Source organism: Anastrepha ludens, chromosome 2, assembly GCF_028408465.1.
Source record: "Anastrepha ludens isolate Willacy chromosome 2, idAnaLude1.1, whole genome shotgun sequence".
NCBI lineage: Eukaryota > Metazoa > Arthropoda > Insecta > Diptera > Tephritidae > Anastrepha > Anastrepha ludens.
The window spans coordinates 14,604,472-14,622,046 of record NC_071498.1 but is presented as its reverse complement, the minus strand read 5'-3'; the positions used below and the strand labels follow the sequence as shown (position 1 = coordinate 14,622,046).

The 17,575-nt window shown below is 40.4% G+C and overlaps 1 protein-coding gene across 1 annotated transcript in view; it reads left to right on the top strand.

The window, feature by feature from the left end:
- Positions 1-17,575, top strand: part of LOC128855229 (fibroblast growth factor receptor 3-like) — a 68,501-nt gene that overhangs the window by 34,280 nt on the left and 16,646 nt on the right. The window contains exon 4 of the mRNA XM_054089949.1: positions 13,599-13,856. Coding sequence (XP_053945924.1) covers positions 13,599-13,856 — 258 coding nt within the window. The remainder of the gene's footprint in view (positions 1-13,598; positions 13,857-17,575) is intronic.

Below are 17,575 nucleotides of genomic sequence, written 5' to 3'. Positions count from 1 at the left end.
ATCAGTTCAGGGATCGCAACTGCCAAATAAATCAATTGAGTATAACCCAGGGCTACAACAATTCACAACGGGCAGCATCGCCACCTCTGCAAATGAGATCTCGTACAGTCAACCAAAAGTATTCTCGTCGGTGCAGCAAGTAGGTATACGAAATGGCCAAGGTATGCAGATGCCATTCAACTCCGAAATATATCGAAACCTTCAGCTTGAAAAGTTGGAAGAGCAGATGAAATTGCAACAACAATATTTGGACAACAAATATAAGATTCTTTCGCAGTATAACGACCTGCCCTCATCCAGCACTTCGATGGCCTCTTTTAGCAATGGGCCTACACCTGGGCAATTAGCAGCAAGGCAGGCCATACCTAAGCAGCTCCCAACCTTTAATGGCGACCCCGAAGAATGGCCGCTGTTTATTAGCAGTTTCGATAACAGCACTACGGTCGCGGGGTACACAGATGCGGAGAATTTAATTAGATTACAAGCGAGCCTTAAAGGCAAAGCACGGGAGATGGTAAAATGTAAATTGTTTTTGCCGTCCATGGTCCCTGAGATCATAAAAGCTCTTAGAATGTGCTTTGGCAGACCTGAACACATCCTTGAGCGCGCAATGAATAAAGCTCGTGCTATGCCTGCACTGAAGGATAAATTGGAGGGCCTTATTGAATTTGCACTCTGCGTCAGGAATATTTGTGCCACGATGGAGGGATGCCAAATGTACATGCATCTGCATAACCCACTGCTCGTCAAGGAGTTGGTTGACAAGCTCCCCAACAACCAAAAGCTGAACTGGGCGGTTCACCCGAAAGATGAAAAGACTCCGGTGGTGAAACAATTCAGCGACTGGTTGTACAATCTAGCCGAAGCAGCCAGTACTGTCGTCTCTTTAGCACCTGCTAAAAGTAGTGCTGCGGTTAACATGCATACTATCGACGTGAACACTCAGCATCCATCACCAGCTCGCAACATACCAAGGAGCAAGCAGTGTATAATTTGCAAGAGCAACGATCATAAGGTAATGCTATGCGACACTTTTAAAAAATTTACACTTCAGCGAAAATGGGAGGAAGTTAAGGCGAACAACCTCTGTCGCCAATGTTTGAATCCGCATAGACGGAAATGTTTTATGAATAAAGTATGTGGTGTAGATGGTTGCACTATAAAACATAATCCGTTACTACATAAAACAATCACGGTAATGAGCCAACAAAAACCCATCGCCGTAAGTACAAATACAAACGAATTTTTAGATGCGCAGATAAATACGCACAGTAGCAGCCACGAAGAAATGCAGCCACTCTTCAGAATCGTTCCGATTCGCATTTATTCTAAAAATAAAGTACTGAATATATTTGCATTTTTAGATGAAGGCTCTTCTGTGACGCTAATGGAAAAAAGAATATTTGATGAATTAGGCTTGAAAGGTGAACGAGACCCTCTGTGTTTGCGGTGGGCAGGTAACACGACGCGTGTTGAAGAAAATTCTGTGCGGGCGGCCATCGAAATTTCGAGTGTGACAAATTGGCAGAAATATACTCTCAAGAATATTCATACTGTTGTCGATCTCAATCTTCCGGCACAGTCAATCAATGCATCTGCGATGGAGCGGCTATATCCATATCTAGCGGGACTACCAATTGCATCATATAACAACGTAAAACCATCATTGCTTATCGGTGCGGACAACTGGAGGTTGGCAATTCCACTCAAAATTAGAGAGGGAACCTGGTTCCAGCCCATAGCGTCAAAAACCCGTTTAGGATGGGCGTTGCAGGGGTGCAATTCAAGACAGACTGCCGAATATCGACTAAATATACATACATGCGATTGTCAAAAAAGATACGATGAGCTGCACGAGACTGTAAAAGAATTCTTCACGTTAGAGTCATCCAAACCTACTCAGCTACTGTCGGAAGAAGATGCCAAAGCTGTGAGTATTGCGAATAACACTTGTAAAAAGGGCGATAACTTTTACGAAATTGGGCTACCGTGGCGTACCTCAAGTGTATTGCTACCCAATAACTATGTATATGCTTTACAACGGCTGATGTGTTTGCAGAGGAAGTTTGTTAAGGATCCTATGCTAAAATCTAATATTCAAATTCAAATCAATAATCTACTTTCCAAGGGGTACGCGAAAAAACTCTCCCCGATTGAGGCTGCTATTTCTAACGGTAAAACATGGTATTTGCCTATTTTCATTGTAAGCAATCCAAATAAGCCTGGAAAGCTTCGGATGGTGTGGGATGCTCCTGCAAAGGTGAACGGGGTGTCACTCAACGACTTATTACTGAGTGGCCCAGACTTGCTTAACCCACTCGTTAGTATTTTATTAGCTTTTAGAGTAGGCAGAGTGGCTATATGCGGTGATATAGCGGAGATGTTTCACCGTATCAATATACGGGACAGCGACATGCATGCTCAGCGATTTTTGTGGTGCGATGACGGTGATGATCCTCAGCAACGAAGTATTTATGTCATGCGAGCGTTGACCTTCGGATTGAATTGCGCTCCGTTTATTGCCCACTACATACGTGACAAAAACACTGACCATTTTGAAAATGAACTTCCTCGAGCCGTAGAAGCTGTAAAGAAGAACCATTACGTGGATGACTTTATTGACTGTGGAGATGATGAACAATCTGCGTTAGAATTGGCTCAACAAGTAAAAAAAATTCATGGCGTCGCTGGCTTCAATATACGTGGCTGGTCTTCACATTCCAAATTTGTCGTGGAGCAGCTCGAAGAAGATCCTATGTCAGATCAATCCGTCAAAGAATGGGGTTCAACCACGAAAGTCCTCGGTATGTTTTGGGACCCTTTAAGCGATAATTTTAAATATATTTGTAGATTTGCGAGACTTCGTCGCGATGTTATTAACGAATCGATCATACTAACGAAAAGAGAAGCACTCCAAGTTTTAATGTCGATCTTCGACCCTCTTGGATTTGTTTGCTGCTACACCGTAGGGTTAAAGATCTTGCTGCAAGATGTATGGCGATCTGGTCTCGCCTGGGACGACCCGCTCCAAGACAATCTTCTCGACAAATGGAACCAGTGGAACTCCATTATGCCATTAATAACAGCTGCCGAAATACCTCGATGTTATTCACTATCGCTGAAAGATGCTGAAGATGTTCAACTTCACACCTTTGTTGATGCCGGGGAAAGCGCGTATGCAGCCGTTTGCTACTTGCGTGTATCAAAGGGAAACGACGTCACGGTTAGTCTAGTGGCTGGCAAATCCAAAGTCGCACCGCTAAAGCCATTATCGATACCCAGACTAGAGTTGCAGGCGGCGGTAATTGGTGTGAGGCTGGCGAATATGGTAAGCAATACGCAACGTACTAACATAATGTCGAAATATTGGTGGACAGACTCAAAGACGGTGCTAAGATGGATGCGAATGGACCCTAAAAACTTCCACCAATTCGTGATGCATAGAATAGGCGAAATTCTAGAGGCATCAAACGTAAGCCAGTGGCGGTGGGTTCCCTCGAGAAATAATCCCGCTGATTTAGCTACAAAAACAACTACACGTCAGTGCTACCAATTGTGGTTTACCGGCCCAAATTTTTTAAGGTCGAGCGCAGAAGTTTGGCCGCAGTGCGAAGAGTTAAGCTTAGAGGAGTGCGACGATTCGGAAATTAAACATTATGTTCTACATATGAAAAAGGAACACATGAACAACCTGATGCTGAACGTGGAGCACTTTTCCAGCTGGAAACGTTTGTATCGAGCTGTGGCTACATTTTTATTTTACGTCGACCGATTACGCTCAGTTGTGCTAGCAAGGCAACGGAAAACATCCATCGACTTTGACATGATTCAGAAAGCTCAATGTCTTCTTATAAGGTATGCTCAGTCCATTGAATATTGTGAAGAGATCAGGTGCCTCAAACGCGGTAAGATATTGACAACTCTAGCAAACTCTTTACTCTAAACGTTTACTTAGACACAGATGGCATAATAAGATGCAAAAGTCGAGTTGAACACTTCAACAACCATGAAGATATTATAGTGATGCCTAATTCTCATCATGTCACCTTTTTAGTAGTGCGTTGGGCTCACGAAAATTTCCATCACCTGATGCATGAGTCTGTAATCAATCAAATTCGTGGTACATACTTTATAAATCGACTGAGGGTGTTGTATAAAAGAGTGCGCGCAGAGTGTCAAAAATGTAAAAACCATAGCTCCATTCCTCAGCCGCCACAAATGGCAGCGCTGCCGGCTGCAAGGATTGCCGCTTTCGAGAGGCCCTTCACGTATGTAGGTATCGACTATTTTGGCCCATTGCTTGTCATCGTGGGAAGAAGGCGAGAAAAGAGATGGGGCGTTCTATTTACATGTCTAACGCTTCGCGCTATACACATCGAAGTTGCCCACAGCTTAAATACCAGTTCCTGTATCATGGCGATACGCAACTTTATATCACGACGCGGCTATCCCAGGGAGATATTCTCGGACAACGGCACCAATTTCAAGGCATCTGAAAAAATAATTAGCGAGAGTCTGAAAAATATCGATTTGAATGGTATCGCCTCATCTTTCGACCGAGTAAAATGGAGATTTAATCCACCAAGCGCCCCCCATATGGGTGGTGCATGGGAAAGGCTTGTGAGATCAGTGAAAACTGTGCTTTATGAAATACTACCTTCAACAAGTTTCAGCGATGAAAGCTTGCGAAGTGCATTGAATGAAGTAGAATTTATCCTGAACGCCCGCCCGCTTACATTTGTTTCTTTGGAAAATGGTGACGACGAGGCTCTTACTCCCAACCACTTGCTGATTGGGTCATCGGATGGCTACAAGCCAATATGTAGCGACACCGTCAATCTGCGTCAATGTTGGCAATTGACCCAACAATTCGCTGACCGCTTTTGGCATCGATGGGTGAAGGAATATATACCGGTCATCTCTAGACGTACCAAGTGGTTCACAAAACAACGCCCAGTACGTATTGGCGATGTCGTGGTAATTGCAGACCAAGACCTGCCGAGGAACTGCTGGCCGAAAGGCAGAATTGTAGATGTGGTAAAAGCGAAGGATGGCCAAGTTCGGAGCGCTAGGGTAGAAACCAAATCAGGCATTCTTCATCGACCGATTGCAAAAGTAGCGGTGTTAGATGTCGGTACCTAGTAAAGGAAACATGTGTTGTCAGACTTGTTTACGGGCAAGGGAGTGTTACCGACGAAAAGTACGGCCGAGCAGTAAATATCATTCTCTTATTTTTGTATGTTGCCATTATTCTCATATTCGCATTCTTTCTCACTTGCACTTTATTTCTGTTATGTTATGAGCATCTCTCATTATTTGCATTTATACATACAGTAAGCATAATTACAGTATCATACATTCTATTGCTATTTATTACATAGAGTAACTGCGGGTATTGTGGTATACCCATTTTATTTTCGTCTATAAAATCGTTAAATTTTATTTGATTTGAATGAAAATTTATCAATAATATGCTACCGTTATTAAGTTCAAATAAACCTAGCTTCAAAAGCCTTAGAGCCGCGAGTTTCAGAAATATTTAAGAAAGTACTGCAAAAGACGGAAACAAGCCCTTGAAGAAATTGGCGGGTAATGTGGTATACCTTATTCTGGTAATGTGGTATAGTATACCACATTACCCGCATATGATGCTTTTAATAATAAGTCAGTTACTTTTGATTGATAACTAAAATTTTATTGCGAACCATTTAAAAAAGGAATATGAACTGAATTAAAACATATTGAACAAAAATATTTTAAGCTTCAATTGACAAAAAACGCAACAATAAAATTCATAGCACTTGTAAGAGTATTACTTACAATATTACTTACAAGAATCGCAAAGAAAAATAGCACTTCGATTGGGAATACACTTTTCGTAGCGTTCCTAAAATTTCCATAGATTTTATTTCGAAACTTACGAATTTCAGGCTCAATTTCCATGGCTGATGCGCTTGGGGTTTCTTCTGTCGTTGAATTTATAGTTTCAACTGGATCCTCTGAGAAGACAATATATCTAGCAAGATTTTTTATATTTAAAACTGAATTGTACCTGATGATGATGAGTTCCCAGCTATAAAATCTGCATCTGTGAAAATATGTTTATCAAACGGATAAATTCCCGTGGCTTTAAAACCATTTATTGCAATTTGTCCAGTTTGAACCCTCAAATAAGCCTTAGTAAATAGTCCTGCGATATCAAAATGTGTAACTTTTCTGCCCTGTTCACGCATAAATCGTCTTATTTCGTCATTATAGTACTTCTTAAAAGGTCCTATAAAAGCCTGATCCAACGGTTGAAGTTTGTGTGTTGAATGGGGCACAAAGAAAGTATAGTCACATTGTGTTCGCGAGCTAGATCAATAACTTCTATATTGCGTGTGTGGCTATAATGCCCATCTAATATAAGAAGCAGAGGTTCAGACGGAGATGGTTTCGTTACGCTTAAAAAATGCCTCAACCATTTCGTGAAGATGGGAATCTGAACCCATCCAGACAAATAGCACGCCGAGCTTGAGCCAGGGGGAGCGTCTTTCATTAGAAGAGGGTTATGGTTTTTTCGTGGAAAGATGAAAAATGGGGGTACGAAACCACCTCCTGCGCTCATGCAAGTGATGACTGTAACAAGCGATCCTCGCTCAGCTGAAGTCATTGTTCCAATCTGTTTTTTTCCTTTCCGAGCGATTATTTGTGCCTGTTGCGAAGGAACTACTGATATTCCGGTTTCGTCAACGTTCCAGATACGAGAAGGCGGAAAATTATGTTTTGCGTTTTCTTCTTCCAGCAATTTGAAAAATATATCAACATTTTCTCGAGAAAAACCACGTACACGGTCGACGCTTGTTCCAGTTGGCTTTCGAAAACTCAGAACATTTCGGTGTCGGTTACAGAAGCCTTTTAGCCAATCCTTGCCAGTGCACTCTTTAATAACGGAGAACTTATTGGGAATGTTGTTTTTTGTGGATTGTTGAAAACACAATGACCGCAGGTCTGCGCGTGTTAGTCCCCAGTACCTTGACTCCATTTCTAGTAAATATTCAACTAAGTCATTCTCAATTTCCGCTGTTAAAATCGGAGCCCGGCCAAGTTTAGTTGTCAACAGCTCCTCGATGGATTTCTCGCTTCTTGCCATGCGCTGCAGAGTGGTATGGGGGACACTAAATGTCTTGGAAGCCAAGAGAATACCCATTTCACCTTTTCTAACCGCTTGGATAGCTTTTTTCATATCCTCTGCTTTCCATTTTGGTATTTCACCTTTCTTCGGCATTTGTTTGATCGAGAGGGTAATATGGTACACTATACCACTTTAGCCGCCTTTACCTATCCCACAATAGCCGCATTAGAGTTAGAACAAATTAATTTTGAATAATTAAATATCGACCAAATATACAAAAATATTGCTTATATGCTTCACTAGTATTAAACTCACTTATTACTTCCCGATGGATAAATGCAGTTTAAAGCACAGGATTTTAATTTGCCAGAAATTTTCCACTGAGCACAAAAAAATGTCAACCACACGACCACGCGATTTTTTTACAACTGACTCACTGTATGCCTTGCGAAACACAAATCAAATCACGCTTTGTTAAGATTCTGAGAATGCCGAAATATCTAACTTGGTCCCGTTATTTCCACGTCTTTAGTTTTCGAATAAAGCTGGTATACCACATTACCCGCCTATACCACAATACCCGCAGTTACCCTATTTACTAAATCTAACTGTAATATCAGGCCACTCTGACTAGCTATAAATATGTGTCACTTGGTGTAAATCGGGGTAGTCGTAAGAAATAAGAGAGAAATACAAAAAGTTTTAAAGCGTACGGACGCTGTTGGAAATTTGTGTTTGAATTTGAAACAATACGACTGCCGCGCTTGAAAAATACGCGCAACACCGATGTTATATTTAACTAACTTTCATTAACTAATTGACTCGTCATTTACGGCTTTTACGCATATTTATTATAGATACTCAAAGGATTTAATGCTAATTAGTTAATTGTTTATTTAGGTATATTTGATCAGCTTTACTGAATGTGACCATATGGGATTATACCAAAAAAATTAAGCGTTTATTTAAAGTGTTTACTTTAAATTATGAAATTTTTTACTAGTGTGAAAAAATATTAGCTTTGTCAAAAAATGTATTGCTGCCTTATCTAAATAAGATCTGCCTTTCGTGCAATTGCCCCACAAACTGCGCTAGCTTTGTTTCCCCGATAAACTTTCCGATTCGCTAGGGTTGTTTGTCTGCTTCGACTGCCATTGAACGCTATTGTGATTGCGGAACTTTCTACTTTTTTTATACTGAAGTCGTTGCAACTGCAAGGGCGATTGTGCATTGGCACACATATCCATACAGATGTGCATATATATACGAGTATGTGCTCCAAGCGTATCCTATATGTGTCCCCTTTTTATTTAATTCAGTTTGCAGGACCACATCAACCAACTTTGTGTGTAGTAGTGTAAGAAAAAAGGGCCAAATAAAAAGCGCAATGCCAGTTGACAGTTATTGGATAGAAAATGAAGCGAAAAACGGCTGAGCAAGTGTAAACTACTAACGAATATTACACATAACAAAATAAGACAACAACATAGTCGGAGCGCTGGGGCAGAGTGGCGAATGATAAGGCAAAATTACATTGAGGACCCCTTTCATGTAGAGCTACATTTTTTTTATTTTTATTTTTTTAGTTTTATTTGTTATTTTTTTCCCCCCACTACAAGTTTCACTGCGGTTAAATCGCTTAGTTATTTGTTAGCGTGGCTCTGTGTCGGGCGCTACATTTGCGATTTTGTGATTTCAAAAGATTCGTTGCTTCACGAAAGTGAGGATAAATTTTGTGTTGCATTTGGAGAGCAAAGCAAAGCACATTTCACACTTTCCACATTGGTGGCATGCTTTGTTTGCAGGCGACGTTCGCAAATGCAGGATGACTCTTTGCTTGACCTTTCCTCTGCACTCTGCCACAATGGAAAATGCAATTTCTCCTCCAGTTTGTGCTTGCTTCGTGCATCTTAGGGGGGTGTCAGCAGAGCAGATTTCGCTCTGTTTTTTTAAATATTCTTTGCAAGGGGAATCCCATTATCAGAGCTTGGGCGAAGAGAATACGTATGCTGGTGTAGTGCAAAAAAAACATAGGAAGTGCACACAGACACGTTTGCCAAGCGGATGCATTAAATGGCTGCATTTCAACAGACTATATGGGAAAAGACAATGTATTGCATATTAAATTTCCAAAAGATAAACAAATGCGGTTGGAAGCTGAAAATACTACGGAAATTTAAAGACTATTTATGCCATTAACATTGTAATCTGTGGGGAAGAGGAGTGGTTTGAATTTTTAAAATATTAAAAATAAATACTGCGACTTTTCTGAGAGTGTAAATAAAGACAGAGTTTTTGCAGATGGATACAGAAACTTATGCAAAAAAAGTTGAACAATGTTAAATATTTTGGCTTAGTGTAAAAAAAAAAATTGCTTTGCCCGTTACAGGAAATGAATTGTAAAAAAAAAATTTTAGCTTAAAAAACTTTTATTACTTTGCAAAAAAAATTGAACTCAACAGGTGGCGCTCAAATCAAAATATTTAAATATAGTTCATATTCAGAGAGAACAGCTTTACCGGGAAAATCGTCCAGATACTTAAGGATATTATTATTTAGGTAGTTTATGTTAATTGAATAAAAGAGATGGCATTTAAAACTTTTCAAACACATTTTCGAGACATTCAATTAAAAAAAAAAAAATTGTTATTTATTTTATTTTTTAATCTATCGTTTTTTTGGTCAGACGTTCAAAAAGTTTTCTTCTTCTTCAAAAATTTGTCAGCCTCCAAAAAATGGTCTTCAAAAAAAAGGTATGTCGCTGGCGACACGACTTCCGGGACTCACAGGTGTTTGAAATCAAAAAGACAAAAAGTCTCTTGTTCAGTATGAATGTCGTTATCGTGTGAGCTGCGATATTAAAAAAAAAAACTTGAAAAAATGGTGGACGATCTAACATGAAAAACTTTTTTTGACTTTAAAAGTCCGAAAAAAAAATTAAAAAATTGTTCCCCACGAATCGTAGTTCATACAATAGCGACATCAATTCTGCGTCATTTAAATTTTATTTCATTAAAATCGGTTTAGTAGAACCGGCTAAATCTATGTTGCTTTTCCATGTGAAAACCTATTTTCGAGGGCTGACACCTTTTGCACGAACCTTGTGTGACCAAAAGAAATTTTTATTTTTTAACAATGAATAAAAAAATAAAATACTCAAAATAAAAATAAAAAATCTTTTTTCGTTTCTGTTTTACACGCCTTTAAAGAAACACACAAAAAACACCACAAGCAAATTGAGGCGAGGACCTTAATGTGAGTTCAAGGGTTGATTTATTTGTACTTAATTAAAGGGAGTGTCATTTAATAAAAAAATTTATAAAATTTAAGCCAAGCCCTGAAAGTTAAAAATGGCTGCTTGATAATAAGGTTGTTAGTAATAATAAATAAGTTGTTAATAATAAAGCGCTATAAATCAAAAACAGTGCCAGTCGTTTCGTTCTCGTGCTAACCGACAACATTTGGACACACCAAGGGAAGCTAAGTCCTTCTACTTTTCTACTGCTACCACCAGCTGGTACTGCAACGAATACTTTCAGAGTCGGATGGCATGGCCTAGCCAACGGAAAAAATCTATTATCGAACTTAAAAAACAAAATACAATAAAAAAGGTGCGTAGTACACATAACAGAAGTGAAACTTTCAAGGCAGACAAAGAAAGAGGGAGAGACCCGAGAGAGAATTAGAGAGAGAGAGAGAATAAGAGAGAGAGAGAGAGAGAGAGTGAGAAAGAATATATATCTAAATAAATTCACAACATTTGCAGGGAATACAAATAGACAAAATTTACAAAAAACAGAGACCGGTGTAGGTAAACGCCGGACACAAACCGTGGCGACAACGCGCACCACTCCGAGCGTTTATCACCCGTAGAAACGCAGCGATTCCGGAACCGCAGCAAAGGCTCAATTTACCGCAAGGCAATACTAATAAATCCGACGCCGGAATGGATAGCACTTTATAGTACGCACAAGCACTAGCCAGGAAACGGAAATAAGCGCCAAAAAGTAGGCACCAAAAAACGCCAAAAAATTGGGAGCAAAAAACGCACCAAACAGTAGGCACCAAGGAAATATAACGCCAAAAAGTAGGTACCAAAAAAATATTTCCTATAAGTGTGCACCAACAAACTAGCGCCAAAAAGTAGGCAGTGTTGTTTCTCACTAGAAATTAGCAACCTCAAGGAAAAACTCAGGAAAAATAGCCTAAAGTGTATCTAATATATAGCTCTCTCTCTCTCCTTTTCCTCTACGTTATATCTTTTCTCTCTTTCGCGGAAAGAAAATACCCAAGGCGTTGCATATCCTTCTTCTTTTTCTTTTATTAATGGTTTGTTGCTTGTTCTACTTGAAATATAAAATTCTTTAAAATCAGAAATTCAGTATAATAAATATAAAAACCAACAAAAAATAATAAAAAAAAATATTTTTATTATTCTTCAATTGATGCAGATGTGAAGCTCTCCTTTCATCATTTTGGAGGTCTTCCCGGTGACCGTCTTCCATTTAGTTTAGAATCCCTAGCAATCCTTATTACTCGATCACTGGGTGCGCTTTTTCTATGGTCATTCCAAGCTCGTCTTCTGGTCCTTGCAAGTTTAACAATGCCAGCAGCTTTCGTTTCCTCCCTTATTCCGTCATTTTGTATGCAATCTAGACAAGTTTTGCCTGCGATTTATCATAAATTTTGCATTTCCCTATTACGCAGAGTTTGTTTTGTTTTTTGCATTTTCAGTTAGCTTCTCTGCACGATACGTCAGAACAGGTCTTCATACAAATTTGTATATTGGGGTTTTACCTTCCATCCTTAAGTACTTATTCCTCCAAATCATGTACTCTGATACCTTGCCCCCTTGAACACATCTTTCTCGTACTCTCTTAATCAACATTATTAAGGAATAATTATTAAGAAATAATACTGCAGGAGCTAATAACTAAAATTAGAAATAAGCAGGCTCGAAATCCATTTTGCAGTTATGCTTCTCGGACCTTCTTGTTCAGAATTGTCAGTAGAATTCCTTAGTTGCCGATCGGTTATATTTTTTAATTACCAATTGAACCTCCCTAATGTGCACACATATAATCTTTGGATCGAAGATTATTCAACAGTAAAATACAATAACTTGCGGGTGGCGAAAATCCTCTGACACAACTCTTCGCGACGAAGCCGTCTGGGGAATGGATGTCGACATCTTCACTCTTCTCCTTCACGTCTCACTAGCATAGTTTCAGCTTTGCAAGCAGAACAGATACTATTAATAATTTAAGACGCGAAATTTACAAAATTACAAAAACATCAACCAAATTATTGTATATTAACGTTCCATTTATCAGATATTTTAGTAGTCAATTTTGCTCCAAATGGGCCTGATCAACCGCACAAATATTCTGTGATTTTTGTTTTTCTTTAATTGCAAATTATGTGGAATTTTTAAAGTGAAACTCTTTAGGCGTCGGTGGACGAGCGAGAATGGAGTGTAAAATTTCAAGGCCACGCAACGTTTTGGGCATTTTCGTTCCGCGAGAGTGAAAAGAGATATAACGTAGAGGAAAAGGAGAGAGAGAGCTATACCTCATATATATATCTTAGATACACTTTAGGCCATTTTTCCTGGCTTTTTCCGTTGGTTGCTAATTTCTACCGAGAAACTACACTGCCAACTTTTTGGGGTTTGTTTGTTGGTGCATACTTGTAGGAAATATATTTTTGGTGCCTACTTTTAAGCGTTATATTTTCTTGGTGCCTTCTGTTTGGGGCATTTTTTGGTCCCAATTTTGTTGGCGTTTTTTTTTTGTGCCTACTTTTTGGCGCTTATTTCCGTTTCCTGGCTAGTGCTTGTGCGTACTATAAAATGCTATCCATTCCGGCGTCGGATTTATTGGAATTGCCTTGCGGTAATTAGTGTCGTTGCTACGGCCCTGGAATCGCTGCGCTTGTACGGGTGATAAACGCTCGGAGTAGCATGCGTTGTTGCCACGGTTTGTGTCGGGCGCTTACCTACACCGGTCGACTCTTCTTCGTTTATTGTAAATTTTATCTATTTTTATTCTCTGCAAATGTTGTGAATTTATTTAGATATACATTCTTTCTCTCTCTCTCTCTCTTTCTCATTCTCTTTCAGGTCTCGCCCTCTTTCTTTGTCTGCCTTGAAAGTTTCACTGCTGTTATGTGTACTACGCTACACACACTTTTTATTTCATACCGTCATTAGAAGTACCTTTCAACTTACAGCAATGCTTTATTATAAAATAGTTTTACACATACAGCCTTATTTCTTAAATAAATGAAATTAAATTAATTACAATTCGCACCAAAAAAGCGCTGCGAACTCATTTGTCAAGCGTAACTGTAAAATATATTCAGCGTAAAACTAAACTAACTCATTTTTCATTTATTTATTTAGTACTTACATAACTTTTTCTCTTTAATATCATTGCTCATATGCCCTCTCTTCTCTTCTCACTTCATTTTATCTACTTACCAGTGGCCAAAGCAAAAATCCTAGCAAATCCAGAATTGGTCTTTCAAAGCGGCAGTGACATTAATCTTACCTGCATCGACCAAGAGGCGCCTTCACCACCTTCTTACATTTACTGGTACAAAGATGGTGAACTAATTAACTACTCGCAACGTGGTGGTATTAACGTACTGACAGAGCGTCTAACGAAAACCAGCAAATTACTAATCGCACGCGTCGTGCCCAGTGACTCCGGCAACTATACGTGTCTACCCAGCAATTCCAGTGAGTATTGAAAACAAAGCGTAAAGTGATACAGGTTTACTTCTGTAGCATTTTGCATACAAACGCACACGTATATATGTATGACCCTTCAATTTGCTGCACAGCGTGTATTTATGTATGTGTGTATGTACCTGTACATATACGCAGAAACACGCAAATAGGTTGAGAGCTTCTTTAATGAGAAGGAATGGGAAATAATTCGTACTTATACGCGTATAGCTTTGCACACTCATAGAGCAAAGTGTAGTTGGCTGTGGGTTTTCGATTGAATGTTGCTGCTTCCATAGTTAAGCGTACACATAAAGTGATAGAGATACTACTTATAAAAGAAATATAATTTGTATTATAATTATTCTGAATTTAAACACAGTTCTTTTGCCCCATAATTTATTTTCGTCAGATATCTTTATTGGATCTTAATTCACGGTATAAAATGCATTGATTTGCATTAAAATTGTACGGTGACTTAAAGCTGACATTTTCATTCAAAAAAAGTTCGTTTAAAAGTTTGTTATCGTCCACCCGTTTAGCCTATCAAACCATGACGCCACCGATTAAGTCCAAAAAGTCACCTGGCTTTATCACGGGGAAAGTCCTAAAACAGCTCCCACCAACTAGTCTAACTAAATTAACCTAAAATTGTGAATGCTACATGCAAATTGAAGCACATTCATATATACTGAAAAACTCCCGAGGTGGTCATGTTCAATAAGCCACAATTCACTCCAACTCATCTTATCAAAAGTAATAGAAAAAATTATTGCTAAATGGCTTATCAAAGTTATTGAGCGGAGGAATCTGATATCAACGCGTAATCCCCCAAAAACATTCAACAATCTATCAAGCCCACAGGCTGACTCAAGTTATAGAAAATGCCTTCGAAAAGAAAAAAGTGTACTCCGCTATGTTCCTAGATGTATCCAAGGCTTCTGATAAGGTATGTCATGATGGGCTTCTTAACAAAATTAAAAAGCTAAAGGGTTTTTTAATAGGAGGTGTTATTTTGATATTCCAAGAAAAACACCATTTTTTAATATAAATTATAGCATGTTTATTTTATTATAAAGATACCTTCCCGTTTTCTTTTTTTTTTGTCGGGAGAACTACCAAGCGCAGCACTCAGACATTAATTTAGTCCATTGTACTACACTTGGATTCCTTTTTAATTTTCTTTAAAGCTACCCAAACTCCGAAGAAATTTGAGTAGATCTTGATGTGCCAAGGAGCCAAAGTAGGCGCTCTTAACATATCAGTGCCAAAGACCTGTAACCTGATTCGAGCGAAGGCGGGGCAGATGCACAGGAAGTGGGCTGGGCAAACTACACTGTCTGAGATGCCCAATCTTTCCAGGTGCTTCGCCCACAGAAAGTGGCCCGTCATCAGTCCAACTAGCCGTCTGCACTCCCTTCTGCTTAACGACAGAAGGGTTTGTGACAGTCAATCGGACATGACAGGTAATATCAGTTTTGTCCATCTGCATCCTCTCTAAGCCCGCCAAGCTAGCTTGTGGGTTGTAGTTACCCATTTGCTAACCGTGACTTTGATGGATGCAGAAGGGAGATCTAAGGAGTCAGAGGTCTCGTTACCCACCATACCCACCAGTCCCGGGATCCATGTTAGCATCAGGGTATTATGTCTACCGACATAGTTCAGTCCCGATTTACAGGACTACCACTGGGTTTTGAGCGCAGCTTGGCTGTCGCTGCAGACACATATAGATCTGCCTCCCCATCGGTTTTCCACAACAAAGTTCATCGCTTCTTGAACAGCATACACCTCCGCTTGAAACACAGATGCATGCATTCCAAGATCAAAGTGCAGTTTTGGCCCGCTGGATTCCACGCAGAGCCCAGAGCCGCAGCCGTGCTCGGTCCTGAAGCCATCCGTGAAAATGCGAAAACAGTGTTTGCCGGGCTCATTCTCTGAGTTGACCCCAAAAGCCTCTGGCAGCACTACACTGTATTTTCTTTCAAGTACGACTCTTGATGGCATGGAGTCAAGGGGCATGCAGAGAATCGTGGGATCGAAGTACATGCCTTCTCTGTTTTCCAATGCCGGACAGGGGCCGTACCAGTTCCCATTGTGTTTCAGTCTGCAGATGGCCTTCAAGGTCGCTCCTTGGATGAAACCATCAAGTGGTGGTAAACCAATCAGAGCATCTAATGCCGGCCCTGAAGTAGTCGGAAAAGCTCCGGTGCAACAGATGGTCACAGTGCGTTGTAGTCTTGATAAGGTCCACTCGACTCCCACGAGAGAGAATCTACTCATCCAGATCACTGATACATAGGTGATAATAGGTCTTATCATAGCCGTGTAGATCCAAAGGACTTTGCCAGGAAAAAATACCTTTGCCAGAAAGCTGTCAGTGCTTTGGATGTTTGTGTTTCAACGTGTGATTTCCATAGAAGCTCACTATCGAGATATTTAATTTCCTTGAATAGCTAGATTGTGACTCCTTTTAGCTTAGGCAGAACGAGTCCATCAAGCTTCCTCCTTCTGATGAAGAGGACAATGCCAGTCTTGGTGGGATTTGCCGATAGCCCATTCGTACAGCACCAAGTGTCAATCATAACCATAGCTTTCTGCACTTTCCTGCAGATGTTCATAAGCGGAGGGCCTGCTACCAAACAGGCAACATCGTCCGCATATGCTTGTGCGTAGACTCCCGAATCGTTTAAAGTGGTAGGTAGAGGATCAAATACCATGCACCAGCACACCGCCTAGGGGGCAACCTCTGTTAACTCCTGATGACACCAGCAGATATTCCCCTGCTCGTACCGAGACAATTCCTTGGGCCAGCATCGAGCGAATCCAATTCACTAGCACCCGGTCTACGCCGTGCCTACTAGCAGAGCTACACATACTGTCAAAAGTGGCATTATCAAGCGCCCCTTCTATGTCTAAAAAGATGCCCATAGCGTAGTCCCCTCTGTCGATGACCAGATCTACCCTAGCAACAAGGTTTTGCAGTGCCAACTCGCAGGATTTTTCCCTTTGATAGGCATGCGGAAATGGAGACAGAAGGTGAGCCTTCAGCGACTTCTGACGTATGCGCAGTTCCACCAGTCGTTCGCGACTTTTCAGCATGAAAGATGTCATGCTGATGGGTCTAAAGCTTTTGGGGCTAGTGTAGTCGTTTCCTCCAACCTTTGGGATGAAGGCGACCCTCACCATCCTCCAAGAACGTGGTATGTAGGTCAGTGCCAGGCATGCAGAGAAGATTTTCTTCAAGGCAGCTTTCACGAACTCTGCGCCTTCCTTCAGCATGGCAGGATGGCATATCATCTAGTCCGGGTGACTTGTAGCCGACAAAAGATTTGATGGCAAATCAAATGGCGGCCTCATTCACCATAGATCTGGCAAAGTACCAGTCATGTCCAGAAGTTGTAGCAGCTCTGACAACCGCTTCTATCAATAAGGCAACAACCGGCTGACGCTTATCTGATTACCAGGAAAGTGGAATTCCATCAGCTTGCTGAGTGTCTCACTTTGCCGCTCCGTGAAGGAGCCATCCGATTTCCTAAGTGACCCCAGCTTTACAGTTGGGTCAATTGGCCGTTAACATCAGGTAAATGATCACCATGACCACGCTTACAGGACAATATCCTTTTCGTGAAATTTTCCATAACCGAACTGCAAAGTGGCTGCCCGTTGTCCTCAATAGCCTCACAAATTCCGTCTTTGAGGTCTTGGATCGACACCGGGCTGTTGGCGTAGAC